At 42.9% G+C, this 18,517-nt stretch overlaps 1 protein-coding gene across 1 annotated transcript; it reads right to left on the bottom strand.

Annotated features, from left to right (window-relative positions):
• Positions 1-407: 407 nt before the first annotated feature.
• Positions 408-9,190, bottom strand: Zp2 (zona pellucida glycoprotein 2). The gene is given in 14 exon segments (XM_048333065.1): positions 408-567; positions 841-1,005; positions 2,938-2,975; positions 2,977-3,032; positions 3,035-3,121; positions 3,502-3,626; positions 3,944-3,984; positions 3,986-4,039; positions 4,108-4,202; positions 4,205-4,291; positions 6,532-6,763; positions 7,700-7,712; positions 7,909-7,987; positions 8,929-9,190. Coding segments are annotated over 14 exon segments (1,494 nt in total).
• Positions 9,191-18,517: the final 9,327 nt, after the last annotated feature.

Genomic DNA, 18,517 nt, shown 5'->3' on the forward strand with positions numbered 1-18,517 from the left:
AAACATAGTGGGACAGGATAAATTATACAGGACTCTAGGTATACTCACAGTGAGACCAAAGGAAGATACTCTTGGGGGAGGAACACAAAAGGAGCCTCTGCCTCTGATCATATAAACTAGTATTGAAATAAACTACAGGAAATGTCAACAAAAGGGACTTTGTTTTTATTTGCTTTCCTTTGGTCTTGTTCATTTATCTACCTTTGGGAAGGTAAGGGGGACAGAGATATGGAGGGACAAAGGGTGAACAAATGCAGCTGTGGTTCTCCCTGGACACTATGTGGAAAATGAACTATACAACTTGTGAGTGGGGGTGAGAGGGGAAAACTGGTAGTGAGGGAAAGGGTGACATTGTCCAAAAAGAAATGTCCGCATTACCTGACTTAGGTAACTAACCCCTCTGTGTGTCACTTTATAATTACAACACTTTGGAAAAGAGTGTTAGTCCCAAGGGTCTCATGGGAATTTTGACCTCTTTGGACCTTGGTGAGGCAGAGCAGGTCACAGAGTACAGAGGCAAGTCTGGAGCGAGCCAGCTGAAGATTGAGGTGCTGCAGGGGAGTGGACCTGGAAATGGAAGAGGAGTTGAGCGAAAGCAAAGCACTTGCCTCACCTTTAACTTGGGTTCATGTGACTTTTTGGTGACATAATCTCATACTCTTCCCTTGCTTTTTCACTCAAGGCTGGTGTTTTACCACTTGAGCTACTCCTCCAGTCTGGCTTTTTTGCTGATTAATTGGATGGAGATAGAGACCGCTGGCTATTTCTGCTTGGGCTGACTTCAGACCATGATCCTCACATCTCAGCCTCTGGAGGAGCTAAGACTCCAGGAGTGAGTACCCAGCCCAGGTGACTGTTGGATCATTTGCCAGGGCAGTAAGTCCCCAAGCCTTTGACTCAAAGGCAAAGGTCTTCATGTCAAACCTCCAGTAGTGATCGTGATGGGTGGCTGAGGATGCAGTGGGATGGAAGGCAGTTTGGGAGCAGTCTAGGTTATATTCACAGCTAGCAGTCACGCACAGGGAGAACAGCCACATGTATTTTCCCTCAGGATGAGGAGCAAATTTGCCTTCTACAGTGACCTTTGACTTCATTGTACACCTTTCTGCTCCCATCTGTCCAATCCTACCCATAAAATAAAGTTGTGCATAACACTTATAGTATTAACACATTTGTTTGCCACTTAAATTCCAAAGATGTGAAATTGTATGTGTAGCACTTCAGAAGACTGGCTTATTTCTGCTCGTGTGAATGCCTATTATATATTATATTGTACTGCCTTGGATACATCATGTAAAATATATGTCATATTATATATAGTGATTGAACCAGGGTATATAATATCACCATGTATATTACATATCACCCTATTATATATTAATATCACTATAAATGATAAGAGAGGAATACATCCCAACCACTGTTTTACATGTTAGCAGGGGTGATGCTACAAAAGATGGTGTGTCAAGCAGTAAGGATGTGAAGCAGTATGTTAGGCAGTAAATACCAACATGTGAAGAGTTAGACCAGGGTAAGGGATCAAAAGTCAAGGGATATTTGAGCGAGTCTTCCAGGAGGTGAAGGAATGAGCTATGTGAATGATCTGACTTTATAGAATCTGGAGACAGGAGAGTACTTGCAGGCTAGGAGCTTAGCAACTCCGCAATGTCAAGAAAGCAGAGGTTCAGTGTTGTGCCAGTGTGCAGGAGCCCTGGAGAGGGCGCCACAGAGCCGGGAACCCACAATGTCCAAGTGCTGGGAGAGTTACAACTCCATGGCACTGTAACTTCCACAACCAAATGGGAATTCTAATTCCAGCTCCACTACAAAGCCTTGCTTTTAGCTAGGCAGTTAAGCAGTTAAGGTTGGCTTTCCTCATAAAGATGGCTAGTGCCTTCTTTCTAGGGGAATAAGGCTCAGATGGATGTGGGATAGGTTAACTCTGCCTGCTAGGCGGCAGGCATTTAGTAAATAGATAAGGCCAGGAGTCCCTTTGTCTCCTGAAAGAGATGGAGAATCGGAGCCAGACTCAAACCTATTCCTGTTCAGATGCCACCACAACAGGAAAATGTTGTGAGCCATCTGGTTAGGTCAGGGTCCAGTGACTAACAAGAGCAGATGGGTGGCTTTTATGGCCCAAACCTTCTCTAAGCCCCAAGAGGGTTTATTCTCTCATCACCAGCCATTTTTTTTTGTTTTATTTTGTTTTGTTTTTTGCCGGTCGTGGGGCTTGAACTCTGGACCTGAGCGCTGTCCCTGAGCTCTTCAGCTCAAGGCTAGTGCTCTACCACATTGAGCTGTTATGGGGTTAGAAACGTTACCGGGTTCAAGGGAGGGGAGTCCCCATCCCTCCAAGAGTCCACCACTCAGACAGCCTCAAGCAAAAAGATGGACTTATTGGGGAAGCAAAAGGCAAACTGACCAGCCAGGGATGCAGCACAGACTTGGGAGCTGAAACTGTGACAGTGAAAGGCGGGCTGACCAGCCAGGGACACAGTGCAGACTCAGGAGCTGCCACCATGACCCCGAGCAGTCCTCAAATTAGGGTTTATAAAGGTAAAAGCATAGCACAGACGTAGGGGCTTGATGCAGGGGGTAGAGCACGCAATAATTTCACAGATGTAGGAGGCTGAAGCAGGAGGTAGAGCAAATAACAAGTTAAGCAAGCCATTTACAGAAGCAGAATTTTGGGGTCAGGTTGACCTAATAATCAAGATGGAGTCAGCTCTACAACAGAGCCACAGCACCACTTCCGGTTTTCTGGTGGTTAATTGCAGATAAGAGTTTCATGGACTTTTCTGCCTGGGCTGGTGAACCGTGATCCTCAGATCTCAGCCTTCTGAGTAGCTGAGACAACAGGCGTGAGCCACCCATGCCAGCTTACCAGCCAAGTTTTAATGGATTCGCTGAGCAACACTCCAGCATGTGAGTACCTACCCATCCAGCACAATGTGCCTCTGGGGGAGAGGGGCTGGTGTCCTCCTTAGGTGTTGCCCAGCAGTCATCTAAGACCAGCTTCATGCTGGGGTCGCCCTGTTGAGAACCTGGACTTCCATGTAGCTGGGTTGGTGGAGATGTCTCACCACGGGGCACTCCTTCCTCCTGTAGGCCTGTCAGTAGGCTGGTAGGCCTCATCTGAAATAGATCAGAGAACTCTCCCAGATCTGAGTAGGTACTAGTTGTAACATATGCATTCATTTTAGGGGGAAAAAAACCCAAAAGGATTGAACCACATATCTTTTGGTCAGTCATGGGGCTTGAACTCAGGGCCTGGACGTAGTTCCTGAGCTCTTTGGCTCAAGGCTAGTGCTCCACCACTTTGAATCACAGCTCCACATCCAGTTTCCTGATGGTAGATTAGGAGATAAGAGTTTCATGGGCTTTCCTGCCCTGGTTGGCTTCCAAATGTGATCCTCAGATCTCAGCCTCCTGAGAAGCTAGGATTACTAGCGTGAGTCACCAGTGCTGGGCTCAAATATCTTTTAAATTGCAGTTGCACACCTGGTAAAGATTGGAGAATCAACACAAGAGGACCTGGCTTCACAGGGGCCAGTGGAGCAAGCAGGCCTGGGACATGGGCCTTTAGCATTCTGCTGTCTCTTTTGTAATAGCACTTCACTGTCATTCTGTAACAACAGGGGAGGAGGGTCATAAAGAACTTTGTGTCAACAAATTGACATCTTTTTTTTTTTTTTTTTTGGCCAGTCCTGGGGCTTGGACTCAGGGCCTGAGCACTGTCCCTGGCTTCTTTTTGCTCAAGGCTACCACTTGAGCCACAGAGCCCCTTCTGGCTTTTTCTGCTTATGTGGTGCTGAGGAATCGAACCCAGGGCTTCATGCATGCTAGGCAAGCACTGTACCTCTAGGCCACATTCCCAGCCCAACAAATTCTTTAAATCTAACCTACATTAAAAATAATAATAACAGTAGTGATTGTATCACACCTGAATTCCCTGTCTCTGGATATTTTGCTTGGAGGATTTTTTTTTCCAGAGAGCATGTATTTCATTTTCATAGAGGACCTCATCATTTTCAAACTTAAAGAAATGTTGAAGCAAAGTATGTTAACCCCTAGTTACTTCCTAGGCAAATCTTGATCTTCTTAGCATCTGGTAGTGCCCACCACATCTGTTCAGAGTGTGTGAAATTGTACTCACTCTGGGCACTCAGCCTTCAGCAAGGGCTGGCAGGATGAGCTTCCACTAGGGAATCCAAGTTGAGAGCTGATTCTGTTTAGTGACTGTTGACTTCGAAGTCCATAAACCCATCCTGGACATACAACCCCCCTGTCACTAGAGAGCAAGGAAAGCAATGTGTCTACCTTGGGAGAGCTGCCAACCCTTCAAGTATTTGGAGTTGGAACAACTAATTTCAGCTGGAGGTACTAGAATTTTCTGGAATCTGTCTTTTTTGTTTGGGAAATACTCTGATAAGTAGCATGAGTAGCAGGAGCAACAGTTGAGTCTTTGTGTTCAGCCCAAAGAAGGAAGAGCAGGGGTTGTGGGGACAAGGACCATAGAGGGTTAAGAGCCACTGAGAAAGTTCTGCTGGGGGCTGACTTAAGAATCACATTTCATGTGGCTGGTTGAGTACCAACGTGAAATTCACATTTTGGACGTAAGGGTTAGGGTTGCTCAACATCTATGCAAAGTATTACAAGGTGCAAATCAGCTCTGAAACCTGATACTTAGGTCCTAAGCATTTTGATAAGGGATGATTAATCTGTATTCTCAAGTTGTTTGAGGAGATAGAGAAGTGTGTGTGTTGTTTGAGGAGATAGAGAAGTGTGTGTGTGTGTGTGTGTGTGTGTGTGTGTGTGTGTGTGTACTAGTACTGGGCCCTGGGCACTGTTCCTGAGCTGTTTTTGCTTAAAGCTGGCACACTACCACTTGAACCATGGCTCCACTTTTGGCTTTTGCTCCTTAATTGGAGATTGTAGTCTTGTGGACTACACAAGACTGGTCTGGGTCAAACTATAATCTTCACATCTCAGGCTCCTGAGTAGCTGGGATTATTGGTGAGCTACTGATACCTGTCTGATAAACTCATTTTTAATTTGGCTTGACCAAGAGTGTAAATAAAAGCAGAAAGCCAAAGGCCAAGGCTGGACTAGAACAGTCCTCAGTATTCTTTTGGGGGTGATATATAGGAGTCGGGGAGAAGATCTTTTAAGCTTCTTTGCTATCCTAATGAGAAATGAGGCATTCTTGCCTATATAGTAGACTCAGATCTCTACGTCAATATATCCAGGTAAATTTTAAATGACAGTTATAGTAACACCTTGCCTGCACAAATGTTTATTTGTTTTGTTTTTGTTGCCAGTCCTGGGGTGTGGACTACACTGTCCCTGGCTTCTTTTTGCTCAAGGCTAGCACTCTACCTCTTGAGCCACAACATCACTTCTGGCTTTTTTTTTTTTTTTAATATATGTGGTGCTGAGGAATTGAACCCAGGGCTTCATGTATACGAGGTGAGCACTTTACCACTAGGCCATAGTCCCAGCCCCTGCACAAATGTTTAATAAAATACTTAGGCCCTCATGTTAGCAGTTAGATTAAAGTTTCTCATCTGACTATTCTTTAGTCTGCAAACGGTGATTAGAATCCGAACTTCTATACATTTTCCTATAAGCTCAAGAGCAGAGGAGAGGGGAGGAGGAAAAAAGACCCAGTAGACAGAATAATTTTAATAAAATGACTTTACGTACAGAAATTGGTGACTCCCACTCAAGGTCAGGGGCCATGGATTCAACCTCCCATGGGAAGCAAAAGGTCAGCTCCAGTGCAGATAGGCAGAGCTGATTGAATAGGCATTTTTCTGAGAACTGAAATGAGAGAAGAATGTCAATTAGCAGCTGCAGCCAGTCTGGAGCCCCGAGCAGTCAGGAAGCAGGAAGGAAGCCTGCTGGATATGTTCAGGGCACACTTCAGACTTATCTGGTTTCCCCCGCCCCCCAAGCCCAAACAAGAGACCCTATCTCTCCCCCAGATCAGGATGCTTCCCCAGACAGGAAATTCATTGCTTTAAACCCGTGCCCTCTTGTACCCAGCCCTTTAGGCTCTTTGTACTGCTAGGCACTAAAGCTTGGGCGAACAGATCAAATTCCAAAGAAGAGGGGAATAGCCTGCCAAGCCAAGTAGCAATCCAAAGGAGAGTACAGATGTTACAAAATGCCATTGTGAAACACACTCTTGACATACTCTCTGCCGTCCCTGGCACCCGTCATGGCTGTTCTCAATGGAAAACAGTATGGGACCCTTTTGTTTGGTCTACTAAAAGTAGGACAGTCTGATCCAGTGGGGTTCATTAGATATCTGACAAGCAACTTGTATTTGTCAAGTGAAATGAAACAAAAAAATAGGAATTTTTTATTGTAGAGGTTAAAAAAAGACTTGGTTGTATTGCAGAGAACTTGACTTAAATGCAAGTGATCAAGCAGATTCTTAAAGCTTTGAATCTGCTGCACTGGTAACTAAGAGTTCATGGACATGAGCAGCAGCTTTAGCAAATAGCTGGTAAGAGAATGTCTTACAGTAGACTTTTCTAGAAGGGCAGAGTTTGTTAGCAGAAGATATCTTGGTTTTGAGAAGTGTTTTGCTGAAATGTAATCTGAAGCTATTTGTTGCTTCTCTGTTGATCTCGTTATCATGGAGTTTGTTCAATGGTATATTCCTATTTTCAATGCTCAGAGACTTTCCTGTCCCTGGAAATTCTGGTATGGCAATAGTCATGTGTGTGGGATTACAAGCCATAGAAGGAAGGCTCTAGAAGGAAGAATAGAATGCCCGTTACCTATCTTGTATAAGCCCTCAAAGTACTGCTTCCCACTGCTGAAGTTAGAGTTTCCTGGGATCTCACAGACCACACAGACTGTGATAAGAAGATGATCTTCTATCCAGGAGTCACAAGTAGAAACTATACTACTGTCGTGTAGAGGTGACTGTTGCCTTGTTGTAGGAAGTACTATTTTTTATTTTTATTTTTTTGCCAGTCCTGGTGCTTGAACTCAGGGCCTGGGCACTGTTCCTAAGACTCTCTGTGCTCAAGGCTAGCACTCTACTACTTGAGTCACAGCGCCACTTCTGGCTTTTTCTGTGTATGTGGTACTAAGGAATCGAACCCAGGGCTTCATGAATGCTAGGCAAGCACTCTACCACTAAGCCACATTCCCAGCCCAGAAGTAGTACTTTTGAAGCCTCAGTTTACTTAAATCTCAAACCAACAATAATCAATAGGACAAGTATCTACTTAAGTATTGGGAATCATTTTGAAATGCAGGCATTTGGGCCAATCCCAGTCTTGTCCTCTGTAACATCTGGGAAAGTAGTGCTGTCTTGTCTATGAGTTTAAGACTCATCACTGATCATTCCTAGAAGGAGATGGGCAATAGCTGGTCGCCCATGACTATTACAGAGTATCAGCAGTCAGAATGGTTACAGCACTCAATGTTCTTGATTCTCCTCAGTGAGAAACAGAGTTGCTCTTATTTAAGTGGGTAGTGAGATACCAGACAAGTATCTAATGGGATCATATATGTTATGCCATGCCCTAAACTTTGATATGTAGCCCAGGTCTGTACTTTATAGTGTCTCACTGGAAAAAGTGTCTCACTTTTTGATTAAAAAGACAGGACAATTCAATCCAGACATAGCACTTTGGTTTATAATAAGACTTAAGAATACCTTTATTTGACATTATACTGCACATATAAGTCTATGGAAAAGGAAAAGAACAGATTGGGGCAAAGAATATTATCTGTTTTGTTCCCCATTATATCCTTACTACAGTGAAGGACATGGCATTAAAAATAATTCAGTGGGTTGAAGACATGGTTGAAATCATACTTAGACTTAGGAATAATAGCATTTTCCTTTGTGGTTATACAAAAAAGGTGTGACCTGCCACCTACTGAGTTATTCCCGTGGCATTGTATGTTATATAGAGGGTCATCTGTCAGCTGTCAAGCAGAAGATTAAATAAACCCTTGTCTTAGGGCACTCCTAAGAACAGAATGCAGGCTTGTGGTCCATCACCACCTTAACGAGCCATCCTGGCCCAGTGTAGTTAACCTAAAGTAAAAACTTTTTCTTTAGAAGATTTGTTCTCTCTTAACTATAAAACTATCATAGTCTATTTAATATTCTCTCTCTTTTTTTGGAGGAAGGGATGGTGTGCTGATGTGTGAACTCAGGGCCTTATGACAACAATAAGCAAGTGCTCAACCATTTAAGCAATGCTCCAACCCCTATTGAATGTTTTTTTTTTATCTGTTTAAAATGGTCAGTTTTAGCAGTTTTAAATGTTACTCAGTTTTGTAATTTAAAAGCTACTTTCATACCTGACCTGCATCAACCAAGTGAGAATAGTTTGTGGAAAGGAAAACCGAAAGAAAACATCATAATGTAAAATTTTGATTTGAAGGAGAGTTTCTGAAATCATCTCAGCTACCTGCTAGGATAGAGGAAACCATCTATAACTACTGGCACTCTACCACTTGAGCCCCAACTCCACTTGTGGGTTTTGACTGGTTACTTGAAGATATGAGTCTCACAGACTTTATTGCTCAGTATGGCTTTAAACCATGATCCTCAAAATATCAGCCTCCTGAGCATCTAGGGTTGCAGGCATGAACCACCAGTGCCCACAAGTAACTAGGTTAGCTATAAAACTGGTTTACTATATCCATGGAAATCAAGTCCAGGAAAAGCCATGCAATTCATCCTTTTTATACAAAGTACTACAGAAGCATTCATTTTAAGTTGTCTATTGTCAACACAAACCATTTTAGACTACAAACTACGCCATGGTCACAGCAAATACAGTAAATGTTAGGATTGAAATCCTATTCTAACTTGTAATGCTGGGGCTCCACTTTATTTCCCTTGCTGTAGCCATATAAGAAAAAAAAAAAAAAACCTGCTTCACTTACAGATATGAAGTCCTCCGGGCAGGCCGCGCATTCTGAGGGCGTAAGAGATTCTTCCAGTTGCCCAGAAGGACAGAAGAGCTGCTGTATGGCATCCTGTGTTGCAGCAGTACTGTTGCCCTGGATTCAAATATTCATCTGGGGTCCACCAGGCTTTGTACAGACCACAGAAAGAACAGAGTACATGCTGGTTCCTCAGTGGTAAAAACCATTCCAGCACATCATCATGCAACTCAATAATGTCAAAACTCAGACATGACCTCATTCCTATTTCAGAAGACACTACAGGCAGCCCTTTTAGGCATTCTAGTAATGACTCATGTTGACAGAACAGTTTTAACATCAGAGATTGGAGTTATTTTTCTCTTACCTTTACCTATGTTTGGGTCTTGTGATCCTGGACGGGGCTGATTATGGGGCTTCTACTCAGATTGTTCAGCTATACCTATTAAGTAGCACCATGGTTCTGGGTACAGCCATCTTTGATGCTACCTCTCACCTCAGGGGGAGTCCATCTAAGGCAAGATTTGTCAATTTTTGTGGTTGTTAGAAAGTTAACTGTTTTTGTCTCGGGCCCAAGTGTATCCATAGCATTTTTAAAAACATAGTCAAAAATGATTCTTATTTTGAGGATGTTAGGGAAAAGGCCATGAGCAATTTTGGCTATCTATGGGTTTGTATTTAGCAGACCCTTAGCCTAAAGAATTCAATTCTAAACCCCTCGAAGTAGAGAGGGCCTGTTGTAAAAGGTGAATATCTTATTATTTTATTTTATTTGGTGATGGTCCTGGAGCTTGAACTCAGGACCTGGGTTCTGTCCCTGAGTCGGGGGGATTGTTTTTGCTCAAGGCCAGAACTCTTACCACTTGAATCACAACTAGTTCCAACTGTTTGCTGGTTGATTGGAGATCAGAATCTCTCAGGTGGTGGCTTTAAACCTTAATCCTCAGATCTTAGCCTTCCAAGTAGCTAAGATTATGGGAATGAGCTACCAATCCTCAACTTCCAAGTGATTGTTTGCACACTAAAGTTTGAAAATGGCTATAGATTGTGTGTCTTATTCTTAACTATCCTGATTGGACAATAGTGTTGCTTGGCAATCGAAATCCTTATTACTTAGCTACTGTTTGCTTTCCAACACCTGATTTTAGGCTAAAGGTTCTTCATTTGTTAACACCAGAACAGCTAGCCTTTCACATAAAAATGGCTCACACTTGAGCATTTACTTTGGGTTATTTCCCACCAGACAAATGGAAGCTTAGAAAGGCTAGGCAACTTGCTCCAGACCATACCTTGAAAGCATTTTTCAGGACTCAAGGGCTGCATGGCCCAGTGTTGAGAGGTGCCTGTCACCACTGACAGTACAGGCCTGTCTGTGATGTGGGCTCCTCGGGTTGGGAATGTGGCTTAGTGGTAGAGTGCTTGCCTAGCATGCATGAAGCCCTAGGTTTGATTCCCCAGTACCATATAAACAGAAAAGGCTGGAAGTGACGCTGTGGCTTAAGTGGTAGAGTGGTAGCCTTGAGCACAGAGAGGTTCAGGGACAGAGCCCAGGCCCTGAGTTCAAGCCCAGATCCAGCAAAAAAAAAAAAAAAAAAAAAAAAAAGTCTCATAGAGTTTCTTGCCTGAGGGGCTTTGAACCTTGATTCTCAGATCACAGCCCCCCGTAGCTAGGATTACAGGTGTGAGACACCAGGGCCTGGCTTGCCATTCTCTTCTTTTTTTTTTTTTTTTTTTTTGTCCATCATGAGGCTTGAACTCTGAGGCTGGGCACTGTTACTGAGTTCTTTAGGTCCAGGCTAGGTAGTGCTATACCATTTGAGCCACAGTGCCACTTTTAGTTTTCTGGTGGTTAATTGGAGATAAAAGTCTCATGGACTTTCCTTCCCAGGCTGGTTTTGAACTGTGATCCTCAGATCTTAGCCTCCTGAGTAGCTAGGATTACAAGTGTGAGCCACTGATGCCTGGCCTTGTCATCAAGTACATCAAGTAGCTCACTTTGGGTCTGCGTATGCACACATGTGCACATATGTGTGTTCGTGTGTGTGTGCATGTACTGGTCCTGGGACTTCAACTTGGAGCCTGGCCTTGTCCCTGACCTTTTTTTACCACAGCACCACTTCTGGCTTTTTGCTGGTTAATTAGAGATTATAAGTCTCATGAGTGTTAGGTTTTTAAAGTAGGTAGCCGGTAAAGGAGAACACCACGCGGTATTCAGGCAGGAAAGAAAGTTTATTACCGAACTGCTGGCCTGTGGCCAAGATGATCCATGGCCGGAGAGAAGGGAGAGAGAGAGAGCGACCCCCACCCAGCCCTGCCTTATATCTAGGGCAGGGGCAAGGGGTGTGGCCAGGTGGATTAGGATGTGACCTCAGGGAAAGGGGAGGTAACTGCCTCCAGGTCTGCAGGTTACCCAGGTAACTGGATGGAGACTTAATGAGGTGGGGGCATCTACATGGTGCCTTCCAGGGACAGACCTTACATTCCAGCCTTTTAATAGTTATGAAAAAGGACGAAGACTCTCTCTGGCTGCTTCCTGCTGGCAAGGGGCGTTGGCATTAGGGGTAAAAGGTAGAAATGTGGCCCCTCCTGGAGAAGGCAAGCAGCAGGGTCCCTTGGTGGTAGATGCCAGTCCTTGAATGAAGCCTGGAAGAAGTCTCATGAGGCAGGGGCTGGGCAAAAAAAAGTATTAAGGCAAAAGGAAGGGTTTAGGGCACAAAATTAAAAATTGGATGACTTGGACAGTTCTTATACTCAAGCATGGACATTAGATGGACAAGCTACTATCTCTTGATCCCCCGGCTCTGATTAATTTTGAAAGGGCGAGACAAAGTGACTCCATTTAGGATGCGATCATTTTCCTCTTACTCCACTCCATGATACTTGTTCCCGGAACTGGCTGAGTCCCAGTGGTCTAGGTGCTTGTTGCTGGGATGGCTTGCCCCCGTTGGCATTCACGGAGTTTGAACTCAGGGCCTGGGCACTGTCCCTGAGCACTTCTGCTCGAGGCTAGTACTCTACCACTTGAGCTCCACTTCCAGCATTTGTCTGGTAAGAGATAAGTCTCTTCAGCCATGCTTCCAGCCTGGCTCTTCGCTGGTTAATTGGGAGATGGAGTTTGAGAGATTTTCTGCCCGGGCTGGCTTCGAACTACAATCCAAGGCGTCTTTGCCACAAAAGCCCTTTTTGATTTCCAATTAAAACAACAAGGAGACCAAGGGGACTAGAGCTTACCTGTACCTTGTCAAGAATTGACCAAATACTTGCCAGAATTCTGCAATGACAAAACTCAGTAGATGTGATGAGTTTTAGCACAGATATATAGCTAGATGGACATACTAACAAATGATGTTTACACATACATACACACATGGAACACACATACACACTGTGCACATAGGTTTTACAGCATGCAAAAATGAATTTCAGCAGTAGACTCTTTCGGAATTCCAATAGTAAATGACATTTTTTGTCCAATACTTTAAAACCAAGTGGTCGGTTAGAAAAAAATTTTGCTAGTAAACAACAATTTTCAGATTATAAAATGGAGAAACCATATTTTGATAAACTCTAGTGGGATGCCATGTTGAGGGGGGGTGGCAGGAGGACACAAACACACTAATAGAGAACACGTGGCATGGCATAATGGCGCCTGAGCTGGTGCCTGTTAAACCCAATATCCACCACGTGGTCAATGCTAGAGAAAAGAACTTTTAGATATCTTTGCTGACAAAGCACATTGGTGGTCAAGCCTCAGTATCGGAGGTCTGTGAAAAGAGGCAGCTTTGTGAGCAAGGCACGGCTTAATGAGGTGGGGGCATCTACATGGAGCCTCCCAGGGACAGACCTTACAATGAGGTGGGGGAAAAATGAGGGAGGAGGTAACAAGTTGAACAAGAAATGTACTCATTGCCTTACATATAAATCTGTAACCCCTCTGTACTACACTTTGACAATAAAGAAAAAAAAGACTTTTATGAACCTCCCTGCCCTGGCTGGCTTTGAACTATGATCCTCAGATCTCCTGAGTAGCTAGGATGACAAGTATGAAGCACTATCACCCAGTTAGAGGACATTTTATTATGACCAAATTCTGCAACAATCTGCCTTTCTAGAACTTCTGGCTCAGAGTAAAGTTTTAAGAGAAACTTATTCTTTGAGGCGAAAGATATTATTAGGTTGATGCTTTCCTTTAAGCATTTTTTTTTTTTGCAGTTGAAGACTACTGCTCCTAGAGATGGGGGCTCAGTATTACTGTTTGTTCTTTTGTAGATGCCATAAACTTGAGGCAGTGAGGAACCTCAAAGCAATGCAGGTGGACCTTCGAGCCCTTTCATTTAGCTGACAGAGCAAATCCATAAAGTGGGCAATGGAAAAATCCTGACCAAGGGGTAAGGAATGGGGTGAGGGGCCAGAAGTTGATGGCTCACGCCTGCCATCCTAGCTACTCAGGATGCTGAGATCTGAGGATCACAGTTCAAACCTAGCCTGAACAAGAAAGTCCATGAGACTCTTATCTCCAACTAACCACAGAAAATTGGAAGTGGCTGTGGCTCAAAGAGGTCATACATGAGCCTTGAGCTTTTTACAGCACCTAGGCCCTGAGTCCAAGCCCCATGACTGGCAAAAAATCCCCCACCAACATGGGGTCTGTGGGTTGATTGGAGTAGATACTCTACTTGAAACCTCTTGTCTCTGCTAAGGGGGACTCCCCCCCTCCCCCCGAAAAAAAAAAAAAGCATATGGAAAGGTAGTATTTACCAAGTGATGAACTGTTGAGTTCAGTGAAGTCATAAGAGTGAATAAGTAAAACAGTGACCTGTAGGTGCTGAAAGAGGTTGGGGGGGGGGGGCGGGAGATTAGGAAAAATAAAACTTATTAGGCAAAACTAATAGCCATTACATCCTTTCCTTGGTTCTCATAATTCCTCACCTCCGGCCCGCATTGAAGCAACTTGGGGGACTCCTAGAATCTCCTCTCTGCCTGTACAACATGATTTTTCAAAAGCATCACCAAATCCATCAGGAAAGGGAGCGGGCTGCTCTGTGTTAAAGCAACAGAGGACCTGAGTGGCCGGCCCTCTATACCCTACAAAACACCGGGAGCTCCAGGCCCACCCGCTCAGCTGAGCTAGAGGGACTGGGGAAATGCTGAGATCTGCCTTTCCTAACATTCTCCTGAGGCACTCTGTCAGCCGCTCTGGGTCAGGCACAAGACAAGAGCTCTCCGAAATGAGCCCCAAGTGGGTGGCTTAAGTATTTCCCCCATCATTTTGGAGGGGAAAAATTAGATCTTTTGAACAAATTAACTTCAATGTAGAGTGGAAGAAGGTTATCATTGAGGAAGGAATATTTCTAATTCATATCACTAAATCTTTCCTCTAATCTACTTCTAGTCTGGTTGTGGTGGAAGCTAGACATCACCATGGCAACGTACATGAAATACTTAAAAAAAATAAAATGAAGTTGAGCACCAATGGCTCATGTTTTGTCATCTTAATACTCAGGAGTTTGAAATCTAAGGATTGCAATTTGAAGCCAGCCTGGGCAGGAAAGTCCTCGAGACTCTTATTTCCAATTGAGTGGTGGCTCAAGTGGTAAAGCTCTAACCAAGTAATGAAAGGTCAGGGACAGTACTCAGGCCCTGAGTCGAAGCCCCAGGACCAGCACAGAAAAATCAAATAAAAAATAAAAATATGAATTAAGTATTAATTACCTCCACAAAGTTTAATTATCTCCACAATCAATGTTTAATCTTACTATAAAGAATGCAGAGGATTAAAAGAGGGATCCAAAGAAAAGGTAAAACACCCCATAACCTTGCTATTGATAACATTTAGGTATGTGAATGAACTTTCTAGAAACACCACACACACACACACACACACACACACACACACACACACACACACTTTAAACAAAAACAAAAACCTACAAGTAAGTTCAAATACAATTTTGTAATTTGTTATTGCAACATCATGACATTTCCATATCACATATAAAGATCTCCATTAACCATTTTTAAGGTTGTATAGTATTTGGTGTTTGGGTAAATCAGTTAATACTGACTTAAACCACTAAACCATTTATTTAACTCTCCCTTTATTGGTGAGTATTAAGATGTTATCCCATTTTTCATCATTATAAACAATATGATGAATATTTTTAGACCTCTGCCTGATTAACTTAGTACAACTTCCTAGGTCAAAGGGTATAGAGATCTAAATACCACTGCCTTGTGCTGTAGCACTTAGGAATCTACAGGTGAGGGAATCAAAGCAAAGCAACTTGCATAAGCTTTGACAATTGTCTAGGACCCAGTTGAGAACTCGGATTTCCTGAGACCTGATTGGTGTAGCCTTTCAACATCCCTCATTGCTTTTTGAAACACCTACATATCCACAGCTCATGTTCTATAACTCTTTGCTAGGAGTGGAGTGACAGTTTGTGTTGCCTTGGTGTATAATTCTATGTTACTCTGTTAGAGCCATCTGAAGTTATCATTGTAGGTTAGAGAAATGATTCCCAGCCTTCACGACCAAAAGGAACACCTGAGACTCATTGATATTGCAGATTCCTAGCACCTTCCCAACAGTTATTAAGTCAGATTCTGAAGGTATAGGTGGGGGATCTGGGTGGGGGGACCCGCAATAAGCATTACAGGTGATTTTTTTTTTTTCTGCTCAGGGTAGACACTCTACCTCTTGAACCACACCTCCACTTCCTACACGTGATTTCTATAATTAGAAAATTCTGGAATATACTTGGAGGAAGGGAAGAGTATTTACTAGAGTTAAAACCTCTATTAAGAGGAATGGATTGATTAGACCATCTTAGTGAATGGATTTTTGTTTAAAAGAAAAGGCAGAATAGCAATAGCTACTCCTTTTAGATGTGCTTTCCAAAAATGCCACCATGTTTTACAAATGTGAAAGAGATCCGTTCCCATTAGAAGGAGGATTGTAGCGATGAGACTCGAGCCTGCTGAGAAGCTGGTCAACGGCGTGAGGGGTGATGTGCCCGTGAACCAGTCCCCAGCCCCCATGCCTTCTTTCATACAAATCTGGGGGCTTTAGGGAAGTTGATGGGCCCTATGGAGCCCCTGAGCAGGCCTGTGGAGAAGAGACTGGGGGGAAAGTGGTGGGTGGACCAGAAATTAATTTCATCTGCTGCCCCTGAGTCAAGCCCTGCTGTGCCCAGGACCACAAAGGTTCAAGCCCACGGAGATAAGCTGTCAGATTCTGCTCTGGAAAAGCTCCCAACCCATTCACAGGGACTTGGGTGCATGCAGTGCAGCTGGCTCTGAAAATGGGAGGAAAATGGCTGCCCCGTAGTGAGATGGCAACTTACTTCAGTACATAGAAACAACTAAATGCAGATTCTTCATATTTTACTTGGGGAAAAAAATCCTGCGATTTCTTTCAACTATATGTTTTCCACACTTTTTTCAATAAGCCTTTTACATTTTGGTAATTTATAACCACATGACGATCACTGTCCTCATCACATGAAAGTCTGTTTAGTTCAGTCTTTGCTTCATTTGATAGTTGTCTACTATCAAAGAAGGAAGAGAGTTCTTATAAATAGTTCCTTCTTTTTTTCAGTACTGGGATTTGAACTTAAGGCAAGCACTTGAGCTATACCCCTAATCTTCATAACTCTTAGAAGTATTGAGTTAATTTTTTCACAACTGTAAAAGTATTGTTTTGTTTTTCAAAAGTATTGTTTTGATTTTTTGGTGCTGTTACTGGGGCTTGAACTCAGGGCCTGGGCACTATCCCTTAGCTCTTTTCTGAAGACTGGTACTCTATGACTTAAGCCACTTTTGGCTTTTTGCTGGTTAATTGGAGATAAGAGTATCATAGATGTTTCTGCCTGGGCTGGCTTCAGACCAGGATCCTCGGATCTCAGTCTCCTGAGTAGCTTGGATCATAGGGGTAAGACACCAGTGACTGGTATGTTTTGCCCTTAAAAAAAGAGAGAGTGAAGAGAGGGGAGGAGAGAGAGAGAGAGAAAGAGAGAGAGAGAGGAAGGAAGGAAGGAAGGAAAGAAGGAAGGAAGGAAGGAAGGAAGGAAGGAAGGAAGGAAGGAAGGAAGGAAGGAAGGAAGGAAGGAAGGAAGGGGAGAGAGAGAGAAAGAAAGAGGGAGGGAGGGAGGGAGAGAGAGAAGAAAGGAAAGCAGGAAGGAAAGAGATAGAAACCCTAGGTGTGTGTGTCTGCTTTTGTGTCTGTATGTGGGTATATCATTGGCGTTCAAAGTCTAGAAGGTTCTGCCAGAGTGTAAGCAGAGCCACCTGGGGAAGGGGACAGTGAGGACATCCCAGTAACCCACATGACTGTGCGGAGCATTTACAACGATTGTGGGCTCTGATTGGATTGTATTCTTGCTCTTCTGGCTTAAACTATATCTAATACTTATTTATGTTTATTTTCCGAGAATAGGAGAATGGGAATAGGCAGAAATGAGAATAGGGGATGCCTAATATGTTTTGTTTTGTTTTACTTTGTCAACTTCTGTTTTGATTGAACTGATTCAGTAACAAAACCAATTAGAATGATTTTAAAGTGAGAGACTAAGAATAGAAAATCTGGGTTCTATCTGAGTGACCTGGAGATGCAATAGAATCAAAGGTCCACGGGTCAAAACTCAGTGGTATTAAGGTATAACGCCCAAGTGCATGTTCCTCAAATATGAGGCTTCCAAACCAAATCAAACTCCTTATCATGAAGAAATGATACTAAATCTAAAGAAATTTAGGGACTTTCCCAATGACATTTTTCACATTCATAGCAGACAGAAGCCTACAGAGAAATCAGATCTCCTGATGCCCTCTTTTTCTAAGCCATTTTGATTTTTATGCATATGTGTGATAAGAAGTAGTTTTAAAACTCTGGGCTTTACTTAGCATTAAAAGTACAAGATGGCATTAATTAGAATTTAACACCATAATAAAATAAGAAATCTAGCGACTTCTACCAGGTTATGCTAATACAGATAAAAATAGCTTTCAAATACCAAATATGAACTTAACTTGAAAAATAAGACTGTCAGTGAGAAATGTTCTTGAACATCATATGGTAGATTTTTTTTAACCTAACAATATTAATGTGTTCCACTCTACATCTTTAGACAGATCCAAGTTTAATGAGCCATCTAACAGTAGTGAACAATAAGAACTGGTGTAATAGTTATTTGGAATTATTTAGAGTTGTCATTCTAAAGTGATCTCAGAAGTTTATAAAGTTAAAGATAGGCTACTGTGGAGGTAGAAAGCACATACAGAGAAGCCATAAATCTATGAAGTCTCCAAAAGTGCAGGTACTGGTGGCATATGCCACTCAGCTCAGGCAGGGGTTTCTATCACCTTCAGTTTTTCTTCTAGAAACTGCAAATCCGGATTCTATTAAGTTTTCTTCATCTAAGTGTTGGTCTTTAAATAACAGTTTCAAACTCCTCCACCCACCTAACGCGATGAATCTATAGGACATAGTTACTTATCTTTTTTCTGTTTTTTTTAAATTTATTTTGTCTATTTATCCTTAAGTAATTGTAGCAAGCAGTTTCAATTTTAAAGACTGAGAGCATTAACCATC

This window comes from Perognathus longimembris, chromosome 23 (genome assembly GCF_023159225.1).
Source record: "Perognathus longimembris pacificus isolate PPM17 chromosome 23, ASM2315922v1, whole genome shotgun sequence".
NCBI lineage: Eukaryota > Metazoa > Chordata > Mammalia > Rodentia > Heteromyidae > Perognathus > Perognathus longimembris.